We start from the raw sequence: 23,837 nt of genomic DNA, 5'->3' as shown, positions 1-23,837 counted from the left end.
TGGGGCCAGGGAGCGGAGCCGGGGGCTCGGCTGGTGCGGCCGGGGAGCGCTGCGGCTCCGGGAAGGGGCAGCCGGGGCGGGCAGCTGCAGAGGGAGCGGGCGAGGCTCCTCTGAGGGAAAGCTCCTTACCCAGAGAAGTTGCTCTTGCTTGAAAGAGTTTCAGATTGAATGGGAGTAAATTGCTTGAAGGACGGAAAACGGGAGCGAGACGCTGCCCCTGAGCGGAGGGGGGTTCCCAGCCGCAGCCTCTGCCGGGTTCAACACACTCTGGATCATCCCCACGGTTGCCCGCAGTCTGATCTCATCCAGGAGCACTTAACGGGCAGTTAAGGGAAGCTGATCGTGTTAATATTTAGCTAATAACGGGGGTAATTAGCGCTGGCAGAGGAGTGCCCCGGCTGACCCGGGCAGGAAAGGCATTTTGAAGGGAGCTGCCCTCGTTTGTCTGTCACAGGTACTGTAAACCTCGGGCCTTAATAAGAGCCAAACCTTCCCTATAAGGACACACAACTTCGTTTGATCTCCCAAGGGCGCCTGGTGACAAACCGAGCGGTGTGGGGCGGTGCAGGAGGCTGGGGGAGCCGGTGGGGAGGGACACCGGACCCTCCCTGGGCACCTCTGCGGGTGCTACCGGGCTGCAGGTGACGATGTGTGAGGGTGGGGAGGGGGGCGGCCCCTTCAGGGGCCCGGGGGCTGGAAGCTGATGAGGATGCGGCACTTTCCTCCCCCAGGAGCGGTTTGGGTTCCCGTTTCTCCTCGGGGCTGATGAGCTCAGCACAAAGCTCCGTGCAGGAGAGGGATGCTCAGGAGCCGTCCCGCTCGGTTTCCTGCGGGGTTTGCTGCTGACAGCTGCCCTTCCTCGGGGTGCTGCGTCTGGCCACCCTCTCCCAAGGCAACGCTGGCTGCGGGGAAGGGCACGCTGCTGCCTCGGGGACTGGGAGCCCTGAGGGCCGGGGACTGCAAGAGCCACTGGGCACGTAGGGAAAAGTGCTGGGGTGAGGCTGCCCCCCGCTCAGCTCTCTCCCAGCACGGGCTCTGGGTGTGCCCCCGAGCTGGGTTTCCTCGGGGACCAGCACTGGCTCCTCTCCACTGAGAGGTTCTCCAGTCTGCAGGGACTGGGGGCTGCTGGGGGGATTTGGCTGTGAACCATCCAGAGGCTGCTGGAGCCGTGGGGTGCACAGTCCTCATCTGTTCTTCCCTCCTCACCCTCAGAGCTGGGAGAAGGGTCCCTGACTCATCCTGCTCCCCACACGGGCAGTGTTGTGGCAGAGTGGGGTGGAAGAATCCCTGTCTCACCCCGGGATGTGCCCCAGCTGCCAGCAACGCTCCTGAGCTCAGGGTCGGGGCAGGTGAGCGCTGACACTGCCCCGCAGCAGCACTGGGAGCCAGGACCGGGCTTGGCCTGGGATTTGGGGCAGCACAGCCCCACAGCCCCTGGCCCGGAGGGGTCCTGGTCCCATGTCTGGTGGCGGGATGGAGGGAGGGAAAGAGGGAGGGAAGGGTGGAAGGAAGGGAAGGAGGGAGGGAGGGAGGGAGGGAGGGGAAGGAGGGAGGGAGGGGAGGGAAGGAAGGAGGGAAGGAGGGAGAGAAGGAGCCCTCTGAAGCGAGGCTGGGACATCCCAGCCACTTGTTTGTCAAAGCATTTGTGAGCACCGACGCCAGGAGCTAATTGCCCTGGGCAGAGGCCAAGCCTTCAGCAGAGGCAGGTGCTCTGCAGCCCTCCCTGTGCTGCTGCCAGCGCTGCCGGCTGTCCCCAGTGCTCACCCAGCTCCTGGGGCAATGCCAGCTCTGGGTCCCCCGAAGGCCACCTCCCTCCAGCTCTGCCTGGCCCAGCCCCTGAGCCCCAAATCAGGCTCCCTCGCACAGAAGGGGCTGGTGCATCGCCCCTCTGTGATGCCACCCCAGCTCTGCCCAGGGCTCCCCAGCATCCCCCCATCCAGGGAGCCAGGCTGGGACTCTGTTCTGGTTCCCATGCCCGGGAGAGGAGTCCTGGCTCCCCCCAGTCCCGCCTGCCCCTCTCCCCAGCCCAGGGCCCTGCAGCCGCATACCAGGACTGCAAAACTTACTGGAAATCCTGTAGATGCAAATCCTGCCCTCCTGGCCGTGCCAGGAACTCGAGCTGCAATCCCAAGAGGGCAGCAGGCTCCAAGCACACAGGCCTCCCCACTCCCTTGGAAGTATCCTCTTCATCAGGGCTGGAGGATGCCAGTGGCTCTGAGGGACCCCAGACCAGTGAGGGGCAAAGCTGGCAGAGCTCCCCAAAACCTCCCCTGCTTCTGATGGAGGGGTTGGTACCGTGTAGATTCGGACTCTCTGGCTCCATCCCCAAACCTCCCAGCTCCATCCCCAAACTTCCCAGCTCCAGGAGCGAGGTGGGACCAGGAGACACGGTGTGGATGGGCCCTGCCACTTCCCTGTGCGTGGGGACCCACAGCACCAGCTCAGCTCCCATTAACCCACCACCCCAGGGGGAGCACCCAGCATCGCTGGTCCCACCTGGCTGCTCCTGCAGCCTTCCAAAGCTCCCTTCACCCCCCCCAGGGGGGCTGCTCAGGGTCCAGCCTGCACCAGCAGAACAGCACGAGGCCAGGAAGCAGCTGTGGGTGCTGATAGCACAGCTTCTCCCAGCAAAACATTTAGAGAAGTGATGTCTTTGTGTAAAGGGAGAAGAAACACATCAGCAGCTCTTCTTCCTCCCCCCCAGCCCCACCGATGCTGCCCTTTCAAAGCCAGGACATGGGCTGGGATATTCCCCATCTGGCTGCAATTGAAGGGATAAAACAACTCCCACCTCCCCTGACACCTCTCAAGCCAGCACCCACCTCAGAGTCCTTTCCAGGTCACCTTAACTCTGCCGCCCCTCACCCCTCCCCTTGCCTGCAGCCCAGGAGGCTTTAATCAATGGCCAGGTGAAACCTAAACCTCGCTGGGAGGGGGAGACGCTGAACCCGACAGCAGCAGGGTGAAGGTCAGGGTGCTCCTGCTGCAGCTGGGGGGGGGACCAGGGAGCTGCCAGCACCACGGTCCAGGGGCTGCACCCTGGGGTCTGCAGCAGTCAGGGCTGTGGGGGATCCCAGAGGAGACACTGTGGATTCATGGGGGGAGAATTTGGTTCTGATTTGTGGGATTTTGGCCCCCTCCAGAGCCACAGTGCTCATCCCCATCTCTCTGCCATGGGGGTGGGAGGAGGGAGAGGCATCCTTGGAGCGGGAGCTGCAGGCTGGGGGGGGTCACCTGCCCCATTTCCCCCGTGCCTGGGTAAATGAACCCATCTATTCATTGTGTGTGGTTCCCTCCCGGATACCGCAGTGCTCACGGGGGCCGTGCCAGCGCCGGCAGCTCCAACCACCGCGCTAAATAATTCACTGGCCGAAGCCTTTACCCTGCTCCCCTCCCCGGGAGCGCAGACCCCGGGCAGCGGGCAGGGGGCGACAGGCACCCCGTCTTGAGCAATGGAGCAGAGCGTGTGGCTGCTGCAGGGACCCCCAGGGGGGAACGGGCTCTGGAGGGGCTCCTGGGACAGGGAGGATGAGGATGTGCCCTTCCCATGGCGCACAAAATCCCTCTGTAGGTATTTAGGGGTGGGGGGGGGGGGTGTCCCAAACTGCAGTGCTTCCAGCAATTCCTGGATCTAGATCAAGGGAGGAGAAGGGGGGATGCCCTGGCCTGGGGGGCTGGCAGCCAGACAGCCTGGGAGGTTGGGTGCTGGCTGGCATGGGACGCTCATGCCTGGGAAACTTCTTGCTTGGTACCCAGGGACACTGGCTCCGGAGATGCTCACACCACGTGTGTGCTTTGGGATGCTCACTTGTGGGATGCTTCACACCCCGTGGTTTGGGATGCTGGCTGCTGGGATGCTCCACACGCCGTGGTTTGGGATGCTGGCTGCTGGGATGCTCCACACCCCGTGGTTTGGGATGCTGGCTGCTGGGATGCTCCACACGCCGTGGTTTGGGATGCTCGCTGCTGGGATGCTCCAGGCCCCGTGGTTTGGGATGCTGGCTGCTGGGATGCTCCACACGCCGTGGTTTGGGATGCTCCCTGCTGGGATGCTCCAGGCCCCGTGGCCAGGACACCCTGTGAGCATCAGGAGGTCCCCACTCCCCAGTGACCTCATGGGGTCCCCCCAGCCGGGCCGGGGGGGTGCCAGTGGGGGAACCCCTCCACCCCCTTGTGGGGTGCTGCTCCTGCAGCCGGCCCCGCGACCCCTCCCCCCCATCCGTTCCCCACCCACCCGGTGCCGGCGGAGCCCCGGGGGCGGGGGCCAGGTACGGCGGGGCGGGCCGGGCCCGGCGGGGCGGTAGCGGGGGGAGGGCCCGGCGGTGGCGACGGGCAGCTAAAGGCAGGTGGCACCGGGGAGCGGGACCAGCCGCCGCCGTCCAGCGGCAGCGGGAGCAGGGGAGGGGCGGGCTGGGGGTGGGGGCCGGACGGGACGGGAAGTCGGGGGGGTCGCCCCGTCCCGCGGTGCCGGCCCCCGGCGGGGCCATGCGGCGGGCGGCGGTGCCCTGAGCGGGGCCGGCGGCCATGGCCGGGGCGGGGAGCGGGGAGCGGCTGACGGCGGTGCGCACCGAGGGCGCGGGGCCGCCCGCAGGGACCCCCGCCCCGCCCGGAGGGACCCCCGCCCCGCCCCGCCGCCGGGGGCTGCTGGCGGGGACGCGCCCCGGGGCCGCCGCCCGCCCCGCCGGGCCCCCGCGCTGCTGCCGTCGCCGGCTGCAGAACTGTCTGTACAACGTGCTGGAGCGGCCCCGCGGCTGGGCCTTCATCTACCACGTCTTCATGTGAGTACCGGCGGCACCGGCGCGGCTGCGGGGGCCGGGGCGGGCGGCGGGGGACCGGGCGTTGCCGGTGCAGCGGGAGCCGAGGGGCAGCCGTCGCTCCGAGGGAGACCCGGGCCCGGGCGCCGGTGCCCCGGGCTCCGCCGGAGAAGTTTCTCCGGGAGTGTTTCTGGGGGGGGAACGGGAGCTCCCGGTGCCCCGTGCCCGGTGCGCTGGGGGCAGCGCGCTGGGGGAGCTCCGGCACCGGCTGGGACGGGGGGGCGAGCGGGGACCCCCCGGGGGGCGAGTGGGGACCCCGGGGGGCGAGCGGCGGAGGGGTCGGGGCCACACACACACCCCGGGGGCTGGGGCTCGGCCTGCCCGGGGTGGCCCCGGGGCGCCGCACGGAGCCCGGGCTCCGTCCCGCTCTGCCGCGGCCCCTCGCTGCGTGTCCCCGGTGCCCTGGTCGGGCGCTGGGAGCCCGCGGGGACCCTGGCAGGCAGGAGTCCCCGGCGGGGCGATGGGTTCCCCGGGTACCTGGAGCGGTGTCGGGATGCAGCAGCGGCCTCAGCGCAGCATCCCGGGGCTGGGATGGGGGAAGGTGAGGGATGAGCTCCTGTCCCCGAAGCTGGGGCCGTGCTGGGGCCGCAGCTGCTGTTGTTCCCCAGCACTAAAACATCCCCGTCCAGGGACAGATGCCCGGGATGCTCCCGGTAACGAGTCTGCTCCCTGCCCGCTGTGTCGCTGGGCCGGGTGTCCGGGGGCTTTTACGAAGCAGAAACCCCCCCTCAGCGGGGCTGAATGACAAGGGCTCGGGGGGGGGATGGGGGCTGTAACCGGGCTGCAGCGCTGGGGTGCTGGGAGCACCTCTGGAGGCTGCGGGGACAGAGGGAAGCTCCATGCTGGGGGCTTCCTCTGGCTGCCCTGGCCCAGGACCCCCAGCTTTGCTCTGCAGGGACACGGCTGTTCCCTGCCCAGCTGCAGCCATGGGGCAGGACGTGTTCCCCCCCTTCCCTGCTGTGCAGCACACGTGTGCATCGTGCCCCGCTGGGCACAGACCCTCTCTGAGGGCAGGAGCCAAAAAAAACCACCTGCCTCTCCCTCCCTCCGTTCTTGGGAGCGTGGACACGGTGCTGAGTCGTTAGCAGGGTGTGGGAGCTGGAGCTCGTTAAGAGGCAGGAAAGTGGGTCTTGCCTAAGTTAGCACATTGAGATGGCAGGATGAATTTGTCACTGGGTGAGAAGGCACCTGAGCTCCCTTGGGGAGCCCGGAGAGGAGCCCAGGGCCCATTTGTAACGCCTGCTGACACCCCAGCTCCAGCAGTAACACCTACGTGGCAAATACTGCCCTGGACAGAGCTCTTCCTGCAGCTGGAACCTGCGAGGGGAAGGGGGGGTTGGACTGTTTTGGGTGGGTACTGGCTGGGTGCTCTCTGGGCTCTGGGTGGGAGATGCCCCCGCTCATGAGCTGCTGGTGCCTGAGCATCCTCCAGCTCTTCCTCCTGCCCCGTCTGTGTTTCACCCCCAAAATGACCTCGCTGGACCGCGCAGCTCCCCCTGCAGAGCCTGCCCAACCCTGCGCCCATCCTCTGCCACCCCAGCCCAGCCCTGCCCACCTCTCCTGGGACATGGACTTGGGGGACACTGGCTGGGGGTGGGGGCTGGTGGCTCTGTCAAGGAGAGCAGGGCTCTTGTGGGCTCATGGGCCAAGGATGGACCCCGTGTGGGGGGGGAGTCAGAGCATCTTTAGTGGGGTGGGGAGGGTTTGTGCTCCCTTGGGATGCTGCAGGGCAGCCGGTCCTCCCACCCAGGAAGATGCTGTGGTGGGTGCAAGGTGTGCAGGTCTGTCCTGTGAAACTTTTCCCACAGATGTTGCCCCTTTTGGGGCTTTTTCAAAGTTCATTTTGGTTGGTTTGGGTTTTTTTTCCCTCCCTCTCCCACAGCAGACAGGAGCTGCTGAGCTGCTGCCCTGCTGGGTACTGGAGTTTTCAGGAGTGGTTCCCGTGTCTCCATAGGCTTTTTTAAACAAAATAGAGGGTGTTCCCCCCATTTTAAGGGAGGGGGATGATGCCAAGACACAGTGGAGATGAAGCCCAAGGTCACCCAAGGTCGGGGCAGTGCTGGTCACAGGACCTGTCCTGTGAGTCACGGCTGTGTGCTGCCTCCCCCCGAGCAGCAGCCTGGCTCTGAGACAGGGCTGAGAAGGGCTAAAATGGAAATACCCGCTGGGGAGTGCAGCTCTTCCCTCCCCTGAGCCGGTTTCCGCTGGGGAACACGCAGCCCAGCTGAGCTGATACCGGTTATTGGGCACGTTCTGCTGGCAAATTGACCCCAAGCAGCTCCCCAGCCCCTGCACCTCACGGGTGGCTCTGGGGGCTGCACCCATTCTGCACCCCTGAGCCGTGCTGGGCACCTGCCCCCAGCCTTGGGCTGTGGGGCTTGGAGATGGTGTTGGGCTCTGCTGGGCTGGTTTTGGGGTCTGCTGGGGCTTTGCAGTCCCTTGGACCCCCCAACCACACTGGGTGTCCCCCTGGGTTCCTATTGCAGGGAGGGGATGGTGTGATGGTGGGTGCCCTGGGTGGGTGGGTGTAAGGGTGCTGGCCCCATCCCCTCTGACCATGGGGTTTGGGGGGGTCTCCCCAGGGCTTGCAGAGCTGAGCCTGGCCCTGCTGAAATGAGAGGGGTTTTTATCCCTGGAGCTTACAGAGCAGATCTGGGAGTGTTCCCAGCGCAGCAACCCGGCGGCTCTGCAGCCAGAAGGCAAAACACAAACTCCTTTTCCCAATCCTTTTCCCCCTTCCCAGCTCCCCCCTGCTCCTGGATTCGGCCCCCTTGGTGTGGGGGTTCTGCAGCTGGGGCTGAGCTGGCCGGGCTTCCAGTTCAACCCATTCCCACCAGTAGCTCTTGGTGCTGCTGCCCCAGTGGAAACCAGGCTCTGGGAGCTGGTGTCGGTGGTTATGGATGTGCCAGGAGCTCAGCTCCATCCTTCTGCCTTCCCAAGGGAAGGGTTAATAGAGTGGGCTGACCTGGGCTGCACCCCAAGGTTGAGGGGGGGGGGAATTCTGCCCTTCTGCTGTGGGGAGACCCCCCTGCAGTGCTGTGCTCAGCTCGGGGGTCCCCAGGACAAGGGGGACAGGGAGCTGTTGGAGCCAGTCCTGAGGAGCCCCAGGGATGCTCTGAGGGCTGGAGCCCCTCTGCTCTGGAGCCAGGCTGGCAGAGCTGGGCTGGCTCAGCCTGGGGAGGAGAAGCTGCTGCTGGGGAGAGCTCCGAGCCCCAGGGACGGGTTGGATGGGGCTGGGGGCACCCTGGGCTGGGGACGTGGGGGCTGTGAGGTCCCTTCCAACCCAAACCAGTCTGGGGACTGGTGAAACTGGGGATGTCTGAGCCAGCAGTGCCAGTATGGATGTGCAGCCTGAAACGCATCCTCTGTGCAGCTGGACCACTTACCCCCACCCCCAGCCTTGTGAGAGCATCACCCTGGGACTGGCTGTCCCCCTGCACCCCCACCGTGCTGTGGTGGGTCCCCACATACACTGAGGGGTGGCAGCTCCTGGCAGACCCCAGGACAGACGCCCCTGGGCTGTGTGATGGGGTGGGGGGGTGTCTCTCCATCCCCTGTTCAGAGCCTGGGGGGTTTGGGGGGGTGTCTCTCCATCCCCTGCTCAGTGCTGGCTCCAGTAAAAGCCACTGGTGAAGCTGTGGGGTTTGAACTCGCTGTCACTGGGTGGCAAAGCTGCACCCTTCAACTGGGGGGGCTCCTCTGCCCCACTCACCTTGCCCAGGCTTGCAAGGGGAGCTGTGTTTGGGGGGGATGCCAGCGGGCACAGCGGTGTCCCCAGCCGGCTGCGGTGTCACCGGGGTGTGAAATGCAGCGACCTCTGTGCAATGTGAGACTCTGCATTGATTTTCCCCTTCTTCTTTCTCTTGATTTTTCCTTTTACCCCCCCTCACCACTCCTGTCAGACCCCCCAGCCCAGAGCAGGGGGGTGCTGGTTGCTGGTCTGGGTGTTTCCCCATAGCGATGAGGATGGGGGAAGCCCCTCTGCCCTGCTGGGGTGCAGAGGTGATGCTCGGTCACCCAGGAGAGGTTTTGGTTGTTTGTGCCCCAGAGCAGCGACCCTGGGAGCTGATGGTCAGAGCTGGGTGCTGGGCTCTCTGCCTGTCTCACCTTCTCATCCCCCCCATCCCCTACAGAGTCCTGGGATGCTGGGGCAGCCCTGATCCCTCTCCTGATGTTCATGGCATGGAAACACGCTGGGTTCCTTCCCCCCCTCCCTCCTGCCCCCTCCTTAAGCCAGCTCCTTGCCAGATGATTCAAGAGCAAAACTATCTGGGCTGCTCTGTGTGAGCGTCTTGGCACCGTCTGCAAGAGCCTTGTGACCGTGGGGACCACGGGGCCGGGGTGCTGGGGGGCGATGGGGGGGTGCAGCGAAGGGGGGTGGGTGATGCTGGCTGTGGGTCCCTCTCGCTGAGGCTCTGTGGGGCTGGGGCTGCTGGATCCCGTGTGGGGCTGCAGGAGGAGGTGAGGAGCCTGCAAACGGGGTCCTCACCCCCAGCCTGTGCTGCAGCACCCCATCCTGCCTGCATCCCCCTGGCACCCCCAAAGTCTGGGGGTGGGGAGGGCTCTCGGTGCCGGTATCCAGGTCGGGGCCGCTCTGGGGTGGGGGTGGGGGGTGTGTGCTGGGGTTTGTGGTGCTGAGGTCAGGAGCTCAGCACCCTGCCCTGGCACTGGCCGGCTCCCCAGCTCCCTCTGCCCCGCTGACCGGCGGGAAGCGCCGGGTGCTGCAGCACCCCCCCCTGCCATGGTGACGGGCACAAACAGCCCCGCTGCACCCCGGGTTATTTATATCCCCCGGAGCAGACAGGCCGCCTGCTCCACCTCATCTCCTACGAGGCTGCTGGGATGGGGGATTTATAAGACACGGTGTTTATACAGCTGCAGGCGGGTGCTGGGGGGGAGCTGAACCTCCTGGGCTGGGGAGCATGAAGCACCAGCCCCAGCTGCTTCTATCCCCATCGGTTTGGCCCGTGGCAGCGAGGGGGGGGACGGGGGGACAGCTGGGCACCCAGCACCGCTCCCCAGCACCCTGGGGACCTGGCGGTGCCTGGATGTGGCCAGGCTTGGCCGGGGAAGGGAGCTGTGTGGTTCAGCAGGGGCTGGTCGCTCGCTCATCCCCGGACTGAGCTGTTTATCCTGCGGCGCGTGGTGTTTTCCTCCCGCACCAGCCGCCCCGCTGCTGCCTCCCCCTGGCTCCCTCCCAGGGCTGAGGGGGAGCGAAGCGGGGTCCTGGCTATGGGGGTGCCCAGCATCACCCCCCACCCCCCGTCCTGGGCCTGGGGGCTGCAGCGTGGCTGGGCTGTGCCACCACGGGGTCCCATCGGCACCGGCTGGGGCTGTGCCAGGGCGCAGCACCCTCACCCCCGGGGGGGGTCTGGGCAGGCACAGGGAGCCAGTTGATGCCCCCTCACCCATCACTGCTCCTCGCTGGCCGGGGCTGACCCGGCTTTGCTTTCCCCTGAGCTCAGCACCTCTCCCAGCTCACCTGTTCCTCCGGCACGGTGGGACCATATGGCAGAGTGGGCTCTAATGAAGATTAATGTCTGAGATTCTCCTTCTCCAACCCGGGGGCCCTGCTGGCTTTTAATTATTATTTTGGGGAGGAGCGTTCCTGTGGAAAGGCTTCACTTCTGCAGGGGTGAGAGCAGCCAGGGGGGTCCCATCCCTGTGCCCCAGCTGCCAGCGCCGGGTCCCCTCCTGCACGGGGATGTGTCCTGGCTGGGGAGGGGGGTTTGGGCTGCAGTGGGAGCTCCTTAGGATGGGGTTGGTGGGAATTGGCCATGGAAAGTTGGTTGGGAAGAGCTGATGCACCGGCTCAGCAACAACAGCATCTGCTCCCTTCATCCCCCGGGACCCCGGCGCAGGGGAGCGGGGAGGTGGGATGGCTCCTCTCAGGTCCTGCCCCACCGTCTCTGCCCCATCCCCATTTCCCCTGGCAGAATTTAGGGGTTTTTTTGGGTTTTTTTGGCCCTATTGTTGGGTGGGAAGAGCAGAGAACCTGGGTGGGGGGGCACACCGGCGGGGAGCCTGGCACTGCCGGCACCCTGCGGTGTTTGATGGAGAGGTGGGCCGAGCTCTCAGTGCAGGGCAGAGCTGCTGAGAGCAGCACTTCCACCCCAGAAATCCCGGGGGGGGCAGTTCTGGGGGGGGTTCCTGGCTGGTTGCTGGCTCAGTGAGGTATCTGAGCCTTCCCCTAAGCCGCTTAGGCGCTGCCGCAGCCGGGACCGGGTCTCTGCCCAGGCTTTACAAGTTAATTCCTAGCAGGTGATGTGTTCCCAGAAAGTTTCTTTCCCAGCCAGCCCCGTGGGGCCTCACATGCCTGTATCCTTCACCAAATCCTGGGGGATGCTGAGGAGGGGGGGAATGGTGCAGGGTGGGGGGTGAGGGGGTTTCCATCCTCCTGCTTTACCCACCATCCCCGGTGTTTGGGGGGGTCCAGCTCTGTGCAAAGGCACAGTGACCCCCCCCATGCAGGGCTACCCACTGCATGTCCTCTCAGGAGCAGTGGAGACCCCTCAAACCCCCCTTTACTCCCCACCCAGGGCAAGAGGCAGAGACCTTGGGAGGCTGGGAGGTCTCTGCCTCCTCTTCCTCTTCCCTGTGCTTCGCCACCCGCACACAGAGAGACCCCGGTGGGAACATCTTCCCTGCTGAGGGAGGCTCAGCCCTGGGCTGCTCAGCCACACGGTGGTTTGTTCCTTGGACCAGGCACTGGGATGAGGGGTCGGTGACCCCCTTGTTGCTCCCAGCCCTCCGTATGGGCACGGGCAGGCCGGGGGTGCCGCTGTGCCGGGGGTGCCGCTGTGCCGGGGGTACCGCTGTGCCCGGCTGTGCCATCGGCTGCCAGTGAAGGGCAGAGGGAAGGGGCTCAATTAATAATTCAGAGGGAGAAGGAACTGGCTCCAGCCTTCTGCCTGGCAGCTGGGAGAGGAGCAGCGTCCTCTGCAGCGAGGGCAGAGCTGTGACACCCCCGGCCCCGCTGGCGCTGCGGTGGGCAGTGGAGCATCGCTCCAGCTCTCCCTTCTCCGTACTCTGGATCCTGCCCTCCTCCTGTTCCCTGAGGTTTCTCTTCCCTCGGTCCCATCTCTGCTTTCCCCTCGTGGCTTCAGGGAAGGGGACCTGCCTGTGCCCTTTGGGCTGGATTTGGAGCTGAGTCCCCTTGGCCTGGGTGTCCCGCAGGGGCGGCCATGGGGGTTGGGTCTGGATTCACCTTTCCACTGCCCCACGCAGCCCGTTTGGCTTTAAAGCTCCAGGAGGGGATGGGAAGGTGCTCCTGAGCGGGTGTCAGGCAGCATCTCCCCACACTGAGCTCCTGTGTCACCACAGCTGGGTCCCCTGGGTGTGGGGAGATGGTGCTGGGGGGTGGGATGGGTGCCCACCGCCTCAGGGACAGGGTGCCAGGGCCACCTCGCTTACACTGCTGGCCTCAGCCTGGCCACCCCGGTGCCTCCCCGCAGTGCTGGGGGGGTCAGGGGTGCCCGGACCCCCCGTGCCGTGCGGGCTCCAGCGGGCACGGGGGCCCTTTGCACGCTGTCACGTGGGCTGGTGGCACAAACCCTCCACTTTCCATTTTTAGAATCGCTGGATCAGGGGAAAAAATATATTTTTGGAGTTTCATTTGCTTCAGCTTCAGAGTCAATCCCCCCCCTAAATCCCTTCCTTATTTTAAATGGGCCAAAGCCCCTTGTGTGTTCACCCAGCTCCTGGGGACATGCGGCCCCAGAGCAGCTCCCTGTCACCTCTTCCTCCAGGTTGGCTCTTTCCAGGTGGTCCCTGTGTCCCTGCTGTGGTGGGGATGCTGGGGATGGTCAGGAGAAGCTCTGGTCCCCTTCCTACAGCAGCAGCTCCCTGCTGTGCCATGGGACCCTTGGCTCCCTCCCTGCCCAGGCTGCAGGGTGGTGGCAGAGCTTGTCCATCTCCTGGATGCCTGCACAGCTTCCCAGGGATGTGCTGTGCCACCAGACCAGGCTGGCACAGGGGTGCCACGCAAGACTGGTCCCCATCACAGGGGGTGGAGGGGGGTGGCGAATGGGAATGATGCTCCTGCTGGGCACTGTGTGACTTGGGGGACACTGTGTGCCTTGGGGGGGCACCATGCACCAAGCCCCTCCCAGGTGTCCCAGAGGGATGCTCAGGGAGCAGCAGCAGGGTCCTGCCCTGCTGGAGGTGTCCCAGCCCACCGAGGTGCCCCCCACGCTGGGCATCCCAGTGCCATGTGCAGGCTGTAAGCACAGCCCTGCCTCTGCACCCCTGAGCCGCTCCGTGTCACCTTCCAGGGGCACAGCGTGTCCCCTGGGGCTCAGCCATGGCTGTGGAGGTCTCAGCTGTGGGGACAGGCTGTAAGGGGGGAGGGGTCAGCACTGCAGGCTGGGCTCCCCCTGCCCAGCCCCGGTGCCTGTGCCGACATCCTCTCCTTCCAGATTCCTCCTCGTCTTCAGCTGCCTGGTGCTGTCCGTCTTCTCCACCATCCAGGAGCACCAGAAACTGGCCAACCAGTGCCTCTTCATCCTGGTGAGTGTGGAGCAGGGCTCTGACTCCCCATCCCTGTGTTACACCCCAAGACACTTGGGCGAGACCAAGGTCAAAACCCCTCTGACCCCCTTCCCCAGTCCAGATTTCACTGGCCATCACTGGTGTTAATGGTGGCAACCTCCCTGGCACGCTGGGGAGAAGCTGCAGGGTGGCCTCACTGCTCCAGGTGTCCCCACAGCTCAGGGGGTCCCCGTGGCTCTGGGCTTGGCCCATCACAGCAGCCAGACCTCCACGGTGTGGAGAGGCTGGAAGAGGCTGGGTGAGAGGGGCTAAAAAAGGCAACTTTCCCCCAAACTGTCAGAAAGGGCTGACGCTGGAGTTCTCCCAGTCAGGGAGACTAAATTGGGAAGGTCCTTGTGACTTTCCCACGAGTAAGCAGAACGGGGGCTTGTTTGGGCGGGCAGGGAGGACAATGCTGACGGTGGAGGAAACGGACCCGGCTCGGGGTGAGCTTGGCACAGGGAGGAGAGCCGGGCTGCTCAGACAGGCTCCACGGCCACGGCTCCGGTCTCGCTGCCCTGATCCCCCCAGGATGGCTCCATCCGGGGCAGGGGGTGGCCTGTGGGGAGGGGGTGCTGTGCTCCCCCCTGTGCTGTCCACAGCATCATCATTTCAAGCTGCCCACCCAGCTGAGCCTGCTGTGATGTCCTGCCCTCCCCACCCTGCCCTCCCCCTCCTGCCCTCCCCCTCCTGCCCTCCCCCTCCTGCCCTCCCCCTCCTGCCTTCCCCCTCCTGCCTTCCCCCTCCTGCCTTCCCCCTCCTGCCCTCCCCCTCCTGCCCTCCCCCTCCTGCCCTCCCCCTCCTGCCCTCCCCATCCCTGCCTCACCCTCCTGCACCCCCCTTTTCCCCTTCCCCCCCTCCCCAGGAGTTCGTCATGATCGTGGTGTTCGGCATGGAGTACATCATCCGCATCTGGGCAGCCGGCTGCTGCTGCCGCTACCGGGGCTGGAGGGGACGATTCCGCTTCGCCAGGAAACCCTTCTGTGTTATAGGTACTGGGGGAGAACTGGGGGTGGGGTACTGGGGGGGAGAACTGGGGGTGGGGTACTGGGGGGGAGAACTGGGGGTGGGGTACTGGGGGGGAGAACTGGGGGTGGGGTACTGGGGGGAGAATTGGCAGGGGAGTGGGGTATTGGGGGGAGAACTGGGAGGGGGTGGTGGTAGTGGAGTGCTCAGGGATCCGGGGAGTCGCAGCATCACCCCTGCGGCGGGGTGATGGAGAAGAGCCCCGGTGTGGCTGACCCCTGGCTGTGCCCCTAGACTTCATCGTCTTCATCGCCTCGGTGGCCGTCATCGCTGCTGGCACCCAGGGCAACATCCTGGCCACCTCGGCGCTGCGCAGCATGCGCTTCCTGCAGATCCTGCGCATGGTGCGCATGGACCGGCGCGGCGGCACCTGGAAGCTGCTGGGCTCCGTCGTCTACGCCCACAGCAAGGTGAGGGGGAATCCTGGCACGACCCACCCACCCAAACACCATCCCCTCTCACCCTCCCATCCCCGGCAGGAGCTCATCACCGCCTGGTACATCGGCTTCCTGGTGCTCATCTTCTCCTCCTTCCTCGTCTACCTGGCTGAGAAAGACGCCAACGCCCAGTTTGCCACCTACGCTGACTCCCTGTGGTGGGGCACGGTAAGCTCGGGCACCGCGGCCCCCCGGCCCCGGGAGGGGATGAGGAGGGTGGGATGGGGCAGCTCAGGGGGGGAGCTCCCTCCAGGCCTCCCCCTGCTCTGCCCCCGGGCAGGTGACTCTCACCACCATCGGCTACGGGGACAAGACGCCGCAGACGTGGCTGGGCCGGATGCTGGCGGCTGGGTTCGCCCTGCTCGGCATCTCCTTCTTCGCTCTGCCTGCCGTGAGTAGGGCTGAGGAGAGGGGTCTCCCCCACCTCCTTCCTGGGGATCAAGGTGGGAAAACCCACCCCTCATCTCTCCTGGCATGGGCAGCACATACAGACCCCCCCATCCCCTCCTGTCCCCTCCTGTCCCCAGGGGATCCTGGGCTCTGGCTTTGCCCTCAAAGTGCAGGAGCAGCATCGGCAGAAGCACTTTGAGAAGCGTCGGACTCCGGCAGCGAATCTCATCCAGGTAACACGGGGTGGGAGCATCCTGCCCTGTCCCTCCCCAGGGATGCTCTGCCGGCCTCACGCTGCCCAGCCCTGCCTGACCTCAAATCTGGCAGCTTTGAGCCCAACTCTGCCCGTGGTGGAACAAGGAGGGGTTGGTGTTGGGGGGGATCCGGCCTCCTGACCCCTCAGGGACTGACCCTGGTGCCCATGTGCTCTCGCCCCTGCGCAGGCTGCCTGGCGCCTGTACTCCACAGACATCAGCCGGGCGTACCTGACAGCTACATGGTGTTACTACGACAGCCTCCTGCCCTCCTTCAGGTAGGCTGGGTGTGGGCGAGGGCTCCAGGGGGGTCCCCAGGGGCCACAGGCTGATGAAGGACCCAGGCAGCCCCCCAGGAATGGCTGTGTGGAGCTGCCAAGGGCTCAGTGGGGCTGAGCAGTACAGACACCTCGTTCAGCCCTGGGAATGCCAGAGCCCCAGAGCAGCATCATCTTCTGAACACCCCACACCCTCCCCAAAACACCCATCCCACCCCATCCCCTCTCACCCCACCCATAGCCTTCATCCAGCACCGCTGCAGGGACGAGGATGGTGCCACTGGCTGCAGGGACCTCGTGGCCAGGAGCTGGCTCCGAGCTTGGTGACAGAGCAGGTGGACCTGGGGGTGCTGGGGGAGGGGGGGGGGGATGTCCTTGTGCCCTGTCCCCACACTGCTCACCCATCCCTCGGCTCGAGGACTCTCTGAAACTCTTCCAGGTGATCCATGTTCCCACCCATCCGAGCGCAGTGGGGTCTGTGGTGCCGCCCCCAGGCCTGAGCCCTGCCCCAGGGGTGGCAGCAGGGTGTGTGACAGCTCTGCCCTCCGCTCCTGCGCCCCTGGGGCCCCTCGCAGGGACACGCTGGCCTCTCCATTCCACTCTTCATCCCTCAGAGGCAGGGCTCTTACTGTCCCCGAGGAGACCCGGCACCCTGCACCCCGTGGTGCCCTGGTGTTGGCATCCTTGAGGGACCCCACCAGCCCCTCTTGTTGTGTCAGGAGCCATCCTTCCCGCAGCAGGGAGCTGGGATAGTGCCAGGCTTGATCCCTGCTGCATCTCCCCCTGCTCCAGCAGTGCCTGGACCACCCCTCTGGATCAGTCCCCATGTCCCCACCCTGCAGCAAGGATGCTGGTCCTGCTCAAACCACCCCTCTCAGCACGAGTCCAATGGCCAGGCTTTGGGGGACCCTTACCCAGCACCCCCCTCCCCAGCACATCCCCCCCAGGCGCCGGCAGCACTGGTTGGAGCGGCTCAGGGAGTGTCTTTTGGAAGAGGGAGCTGGTTTTTGCCTCTGGCTTTGCTCTGCCTTTGCTGTGCTCCACACAGAGAAGGACCCAGCCTGGGCTTTGCTCGCCTGGTTTGCTTTGAAAAGTTTAATTTCTCCGTCTTTTTATTTGACCCCCCCCAACCTTCAGAGAGCTGGTCCCTATGTTTGAGCATTTGCACCGGGCCCGCAACGGAGGATTTAGGAATTCAGAGGTGAAAAGGTTGCCTGATGGAGCCCCACCGCCTTATCACCCCTTCACCCCTGGCCAGAAAAGCACCAGCCCGGCCGCTTGCTCAGGGGAAAGGTAGGAGGGTGCAGCCCCACGGCCCCGCGTTGTTCTCCCTCCTCTCTGCTCCTCGCTCTCTGTCTACCCACGGTACCGCCACGGTGCCCATCACCGCCAGCCTGGACCCCAGGGGAGCAGCCCCCAGCCCCGCTCCCCTCCCAGCACCGTGCTGGGGCCCCCACCCTGCCCCGCAGCATCACCGACGGCTCCGGACGGGACACGTGTGGTCCCCACAGATGGACTTGGGGCCGTTGTGACAGGGTGAAGCCTCTGGAGATGCTCAGCTCCACCTCAGTGCCGTTTTCGGGGTGCCCACGGCGCCAGGACCTTGGAGGGGGGGAACCCAGCGTGGCCAGAAACGGCCCCACAGCACCGGAGCCACAAGCCTGGCGCAGCTGCAGCCTGCGTGGCCCTGCAGCGGAGCCAAGCACGGAGCCAGACCCGGCTCCCCTGCGCTGAGAAGGGGCTCCCACCCCCTGGCAGTGGGGAGCAGCGATGCTGAGCCAGTGCCACGCCGCTGAGAAGAGACATGATGGCTGGGGGGGGCTGCTGTGCCCCCCAACCCCAGCTGAAGAGTGTCCCCGAGCCCCCAGCGCGGCTGCTGGCTTGTCCCCAGGCCATCTGCATGGCGCAGGGCCCAGGCCAGCCCCAGGGTGAGGTGGGGAGAGGGAGTGCTGCTCCTTCCCACCCTGCCTCAGTGTCCCCTGGGCTGTGGCAGGTCTGGCGCAGTGTGGGGGGTGCCGAGCCGGGGGGCTGCGGCTGCCCCACTGAGGGCAACGGGGCTGAGGGGATCCTGCTCCCCACGCCAGCCCCGAGGTGAGTATGGGCTGGGGGGGGCTGGGGGGCCCATCCCTGCAGCAGCAGCGGCCTGTGCTCCGTTTCCAGAGGGGCTGCACCCACCCTTCTGCCATCCCACACTGGGGGGGGGGGGCCGAGCCCCCCCATCTCCTCCACATGCATCACCCCTCATAACATCTCATCTTCTCTCTCTCCTCTCCTACTCACCCTCCTCCTCCTCTCCATCCCTCCAAAACCTTTTCTCCCCCCACACCCCCGTGTCCCCCCCACCCAATTCACCCCCAAGCTGGAAGGAGGAGGACGTGCCACCCCACAAGTGCTTACAGCTCAGGTAACATTTACCCCCAGACCACCCACCGGGGGGTCCCCAGGGCGTTGGCGGGGTGTCGTGTCCCCCCCACCCCAGGTGCCAAACCCCTTGTTTTCCCAGAGCAGCCGGATTCTCCCCCTCTGGTGTTTATGCAGGACCTACACAAACAGCTTTGCTCTGCGGGGGTCCCGCGGCCGGGGGCGGGGCAGCGGGGGGTGCTGGGGGGGGGGTGGGATTGGAGGTGCGGTGACCTGGGATGCTCCGCGCCCCCCACTCCTGTAACTCTGCTTTTCTCCTGTGTCTCTGCCCTGGCGCCCCCAGCCCGGTGTTTAACGGTAAGAGGCGGCTCTTGCGGACATGGGGCACGTGGAGACGGAGGTACTGAGGCCTGGCTGCCCCCCCGGCACCCCCCCGTCCCGGCTGCCCCCCCCCATCAACACCCCCCCCCCCCCCATCCCGGCTGCCTGCGCTGGGTGGACATGCAGGGTCCTGGAGCCTGTGCAGGGCTGGCTGCGGGGTGGGGGGCTGAGGGGGTAGAGGATGAAGGGTGGTCCTTGTACAGGGTGGGGCAGGGGGTGTCTGTGCACGGCCCAGGCTGGGCGGGCTGGCTTCTGCTTCCTCCCACTGCCTGCCTCAGTTTCCCCATCCGCGGGGGTGAGCCCAGTGCCCGGGCTGGGCTGGGCTTGACAAGTCCCACAGCAGCAATCTGAGGCACTGGTGTGAACCCCGACCCACGTCTGTCCTGCAGCCTGGTACCCCCAGCACAGCCCTTCGCTGGGGGGGGGCTTGTGACACCCCTGCCCAGCTCAGCATCTCACTACGTGGGGAGGGCTCAGTGCCCAAACCCTGCCTTCCCCCCTGACTCCTGGGCTGGGGAATCCCCAGGAGGCTCCCAGCCCCTCCCCAGACTTTGGGGGGCCCCTTGTACAGCGGGATGGGGTGGGGGGGGTTTGCTCTGTGTCCTGCACAGCTTCAGCTTCCTCTGCTGACGGGGCTGTGCACGTGCCCTGTCTCCTGGCATGTCCCGAGGTGCTCCCACCTCACCGGGGGGCAGCGTGGGGTGATGGGTTTGTGTAGGTCCTACATAAACACGGCCTGTTGTTCCCCCCACACCCCCCCACCCACCCACCCAACAACCCAGCCGAGCGGCTGGTTTCAGGGGCAGATCCCGAATTGGGTGGTGAAGCCTGAAGGAGGAGGAGGAGGATGAAGAAGGGGCCCGGGATGGGCTGAGCCAGTGGGGCTGGGCAGGAGCCAGTTCTGCTGTGTGTCCTCCCCATCACCCCACCGGGCTGTCCCCACTGCCTGTCCGTCTGTCTGTCTGTCTGTCTCTTCCTTTCTCTGCTCCCTGGGGGGTGGGATAAAAAGGTGTTTGAGGAGTAGCCTCACAACTGCTCCTGGCTCGTGCCCATCACATGTGGGAGGGGGTCTCATCCCCCATCCTCACCCCCCACCCCACAGTGGGGGTCTGCTCCCCTCCCCGTTCCCCAGGCAGGGGTCCCACTTGCCTCTGCCCCTTCCCACCCTGCTCCTTCCCCCTCCCCACAGCAACAGGATGGGCATCAAGGACCGTATCCGGCTGAGCAGCTCTCAGCGGCAGGGCAGCCGGGGCAGGCAGCACCTGGGCCCCCCCCTCCACCGCTCCCCCTCCCCTGAGGACACCCCCGAGGCCTCCAGCCCCACCAAGGTGCAGAAGAGCTGGAGCTTCAATGACCGGACCCGCTTCCGAGCATCCCTGAGGCTCAAGCCACGGACCCCAGTTGAGGGTGAGCCCTGGGGACTGGTGGGGCTCGGCTCCAGCTGGGGGTCAGGCTGTGGGGCTGTGGGCATTTGGGGGGGCACAGCCTTTGGGCTCCACCAGCCCCCCCTTTGTGCCCACAGCGGACTGCCTGCCGGAGGACAGCGGTGAGGAGAAGAGCTCCCACTGTGACCTGACCTTTGAGGACATCATGCCAGCCGTGAAGACCCTCATCCGGGCTGTCAGGTGAGACCATCCCCTCCCACGTCCCCAGCATTGGCACTCCTGTCCCTCTGGGACCAGCAGAGGTGTCCAAACAGCCCTGATGGGCTGATGTGGGGAGGGAGCAGGGAGAGCTCCTGTGCTCAGGAGACAGCGCTTTGCCTCTGTGCTCTGCATGTACCCTCTCCCTCACCCCCCTATCCCCTGCGTGGAGCCCCCCCGGGTGCTCCTGGTCCCCCCAGTGCCCTGCAGCCATCCCAGGTGTCCCCGCAGGATCCTGAAGTTCCTGGTGGCCAAGAGGAAGTTCAAGGAGACCTTGCGTCCTTACGACGTCAAGGATGTCATCGAGCAGTACTCGGCCGGCCACCTCGACATGCTGGGCAGGATCAAGAGCCTGCAGATGCGGTGAGCTGCCCCGGAGGTGTGGGGGGGACACCTCCCCCCCCCCCCCCCCCCAAAACCTGGGTCTCCCACCACTCGCCGTGCCTGTCCCAGGAGCCCATCCCCATCCCTTGTGGTCTCCCACGTGCCCTCCGCTCTGCTGGGAGTGATGGGCCGTGTCCCCTCCCTTCCTACCGGCCGCCAGCGTGGACCAGATTGTGGGCAGGGGGGCTCTGACCATGGACAGGAAGACCCGGGAGAAGGGGGAGAAGCCGGCGCTGGAGGCGGAGCTGGTGGACGAGCTCAGCATGATGGGTCGTGTGGTCAAGGTGGAGAGGCAGGTCAGGAGGGGGTGGACACGGGGTGGGGGGGGGACCGTGTCACCCTCCCTTGGGTGCCTGGGGGCTGGGGGCAGCCAGGGGGACCCCTCCCCACAGCCCTGCCCTTGCAGGTGCAGTCCATCGAGCACAAGCTGGACCTGCTGCTCGGCCTCTACTCCCAGTGCCTCCGCAAGGGCGCTGTGAACTGCTTCAGCCTGGCCGCGGTGCCCCTGCCCCCCGGCGAGCCCGACAGCACCTCCGACTACCACAGCCCCGTGGACCACGAGGACATCTCTGCCTCTGCCCAGACCCTCAGCATCTCCAGGTCGGCCAGCACCCACATGGACTGAGCAAGGAGGGCAGCGGGACGCATCCTGCCGGCGCACAGCCCGGGGGGCGGGGTGCTGGGGGGTGGGAGCAGCGGGGTGTCCCCCCAGCCCCCTCCAGCTGCGCCCCTCGCCCTGTTACTTGAAGCAAGTCTTCCTTTGAGGGGGGGGCATGGATGCAAGGGGATGCCTGTGCACTGGGAGCCCGTGGCACTGCGGGATGAGACCCCCCCCACCCAGGTCCTGTGCCCTTGAGTGCCCCCCCAGCCATGGCAGGGCCCCCCCCCTCAGCCCTTGGGAGCCCCCCGACAGGGTCCTGCCTGGTGCCCCGGAGCTGAGCCGGGGCCACTGCCAGCTATGCAAGGCTCCATCTCCCTTCAGCTGCTGGTGCTGAGCCAGGGCCCCAGGGCACAGCCCCGTGGGGCTTCACCTGCAGCGGGGGGGGGACCCCCGGGTGGGGGAGTGGGGGGTCTGTTCCCCCCTCCCCCTCCTCAGGGTTGTTTCCCTGCTCGCAGGGCTGCAGCACTGCAGCTACGGCTGCACCTCTAGAAGCACAGCAGAGCCTTCTGCCTGCCCGTGCATGCTCCCAGGGCCATATATATATAGGAGATATATATATATAGATATTTATGCAATAATGTCTTAATATGCAACAGCCCCGGGCAGAGCCACCCGTGGGACATAGGCAATAAGCAAACCACTCTACCAACACACAGGGCTGGATCCTGCTGCCCCTGGGGACCTGCCTGGGAGCTCAGGGCTGGGTGACAGACCCCTGCCTCAGGGCAGCCCTGGGGCCATGGGGATGGGCAAGGGCTCTGGAGGATGGAGGGATGCAGGCACAGGTGATGGGGATGGTGGTCCCCAAGGAGCATCCTTCCCTCCTGTGTCCCAGCCCCTGCTCTTGCTCGGAGAAGCCCTTCCCCACCGGGTCCTGCTGTGCTCAGCTTGTCCCTCCCCATGGCCCTGTCCCCTCTGTGGCTGTGGCATGGGGAGCACAGACAGGGTGGTGGCTGCCCCATGGGGCCAGGGTGATGCTGGCCGTGCAAGGAGCCACAGCAGGTCCTGTGCTGCCCCAGCCTCAGCCCTGGGTCCCGTTTCCAGTCCCGTGGTGCTGAGCTGAGCCAGGCTGGAGGCGACCATGGTAGTGCCAAAGTTTGCCAGGCTGGGGCTGGGGCTGACACCTGCCTCTGTGTGGGTGGGGGTCCCGGGTATTGGGGTGCCCTGTGGCACCCAGCAGTGACTCTGGTGTGGCCGGGGTGCCAGGATGTGACCTGGGCTGGGCAGCCCTGCTGCCAGCATGACCCCTCTCCGGGCTTCAGACCATGGGCTTTGCATCCCTGACCCCACCCTGTGTCAGCTCCCAGCAGCGGGGACCCCCCGACCCAGCTCGTTTCTCCTGCCTCGTTAGTGCATGTGGCCAGCACGGGCTGTGCCAGAGCCACTGGCAGCAGCATCCCCCCTGCTCCTGCTCCTGCACCGCCCCAGCCCCCTCCCCTCACCCCAGGGGTGCCTGTACCCCCGGATGGGTGCCACGGGTGGGCAGGCAGCGGGTCGGTGGGTGGGATGCTGTGGGTGCCTGGCCGTGGGCTGAGGGTGCATGCGGGAGCTTTGCCTGCAGGAACTAACTCATAGGACCCTCCCCGGGGCTGGCTGGTCCCCGCAGACCCTCCCCTCCCCCCTCCCCTTCCCAGCCAGCGGTAGTTACCTCACTTGATTAACTTATTAACTTATTTGTTTCATTAAAATTTGGAGTAGAGGCTGCGCGGGGGCTGCTGTCCGCGTCCCGGCTCTCCGAGAGGTGGCACTCCAGCCACGCTGCCGAGCGCCGCGGCCACGGGACACGCGTCCGGCCACGGGACACGCGCCTCTGGCCACCTCCCTGTCCCCTCTGGCTCACCTTGAGCTCCAGCTGCCCCCCTGACACGGTGGCAGGGATCCCAGCTCCGTCTCCATCGCCCTCCCCAGCTCCATGGTGCTCTGTGCCGGGGGGGGCAGGGGGGCTGCAGGCCTGATGCCACTGCTGAGGGGCCCCCGTGCCCTGCATTTGGAGCCCGGGGCTGGCAGGATGGGTCGCTGCCCCAGGAAGGGATGTGCCCCTTCTGCCTCTTGATAAGTGTCAGGGAGTGTCCCCGAGCAGGGATGGTGCTGGGATGCTGCCAGGACCATCCCATGGGAAGCACAAGGGTGTGAGACCCCTTCCCCAGGAGACCCCCAGCCCCCCGAGGGGTGGCAAAGCTGGCACCCCCTGGGGACATGTCCCACAGCCTGTGAATGTCAGGGGGGCCAGGGATGGCCTCCTTCCCCGCTGCCCTGCCCAGCTCTGGCTGCGGAGGAAGCCAGGGCTCGCTGCAGGTCAGTCCCTGCCTTTCCTGTCTACCTCTCGCCAGCAAACCCAGTCCTGGCTCGGCTGGGAGCACTGGGCTGGGCGGAGCGCTGTGGGGCCGGCATCTCCCTGCCCCCAGAGCTGCCCCCAGAGCTTCCCCCAGAGCTGCCCCAGCCTCCTGGGATGGGGGTCTTGGGGTGACTCTGGTCCCCCCTCACCCCAGCAAGTGTTGAGTGGGGCACAATCCCTGGGGCAGCCTCACCACCCCCAGCACTGCGTGGGTCTGGCTCTTGTGCCCGGCTGCCCTGGAACGGGAGCAGCGAAGGGGAAGCAGGGACACAGCAGCGACTGGAAAGCCCTGAGACAAGCTGTGCTGGGGCAGAACTGCACCAGATACCACCCCCCCCCGGGGG

At 66.0% G+C, this 23,837-nt stretch overlaps 1 protein-coding gene across 1 annotated transcript; it reads left to right on the top strand.

Annotated features, from left to right (window-relative positions):
• Window positions 1-4,524: 4,524 nt before the first annotated feature.
• Window positions 4,525-21,122, top strand: KCNQ4 (potassium voltage-gated channel subfamily Q member 4; the record flags this gene model as incomplete). The annotated part of the gene is made up of 14 exons (XM_084274346.1): window positions 4,525-4,778; window positions 13,232-13,322; window positions 14,209-14,335; window positions 14,604-14,779; window positions 14,849-14,974; window positions 15,087-15,197; window positions 15,334-15,429; window positions 15,640-15,728; window positions 16,866-17,021; window positions 19,660-19,877; window positions 19,993-20,095; window positions 20,345-20,476; window positions 20,658-20,793; window positions 20,904-21,122. The coding sequence occupies 14 exons, from the start codon at window positions 4,525-4,527 to the stop codon at window positions 21,120-21,122; spliced, it is 2,034 nt and encodes a 677-aa protein (XP_084130472.1).
• Window positions 21,123-23,837: the final 2,715 nt, after the last annotated feature.

This window comes from Gallinula chloropus, assembly GCF_964237585.1.
Source record: "Gallinula chloropus genome assembly, chromosome: 22".
In the NCBI taxonomy this organism is placed as follows: domain Eukaryota; kingdom Metazoa; phylum Chordata; class Aves; order Gruiformes; family Rallidae; genus Gallinula; species Gallinula chloropus.
The sequence above is the reverse complement of the archived record's forward strand: the minus strand, read 5'-3'. Positions and strand labels throughout refer to the sequence as shown.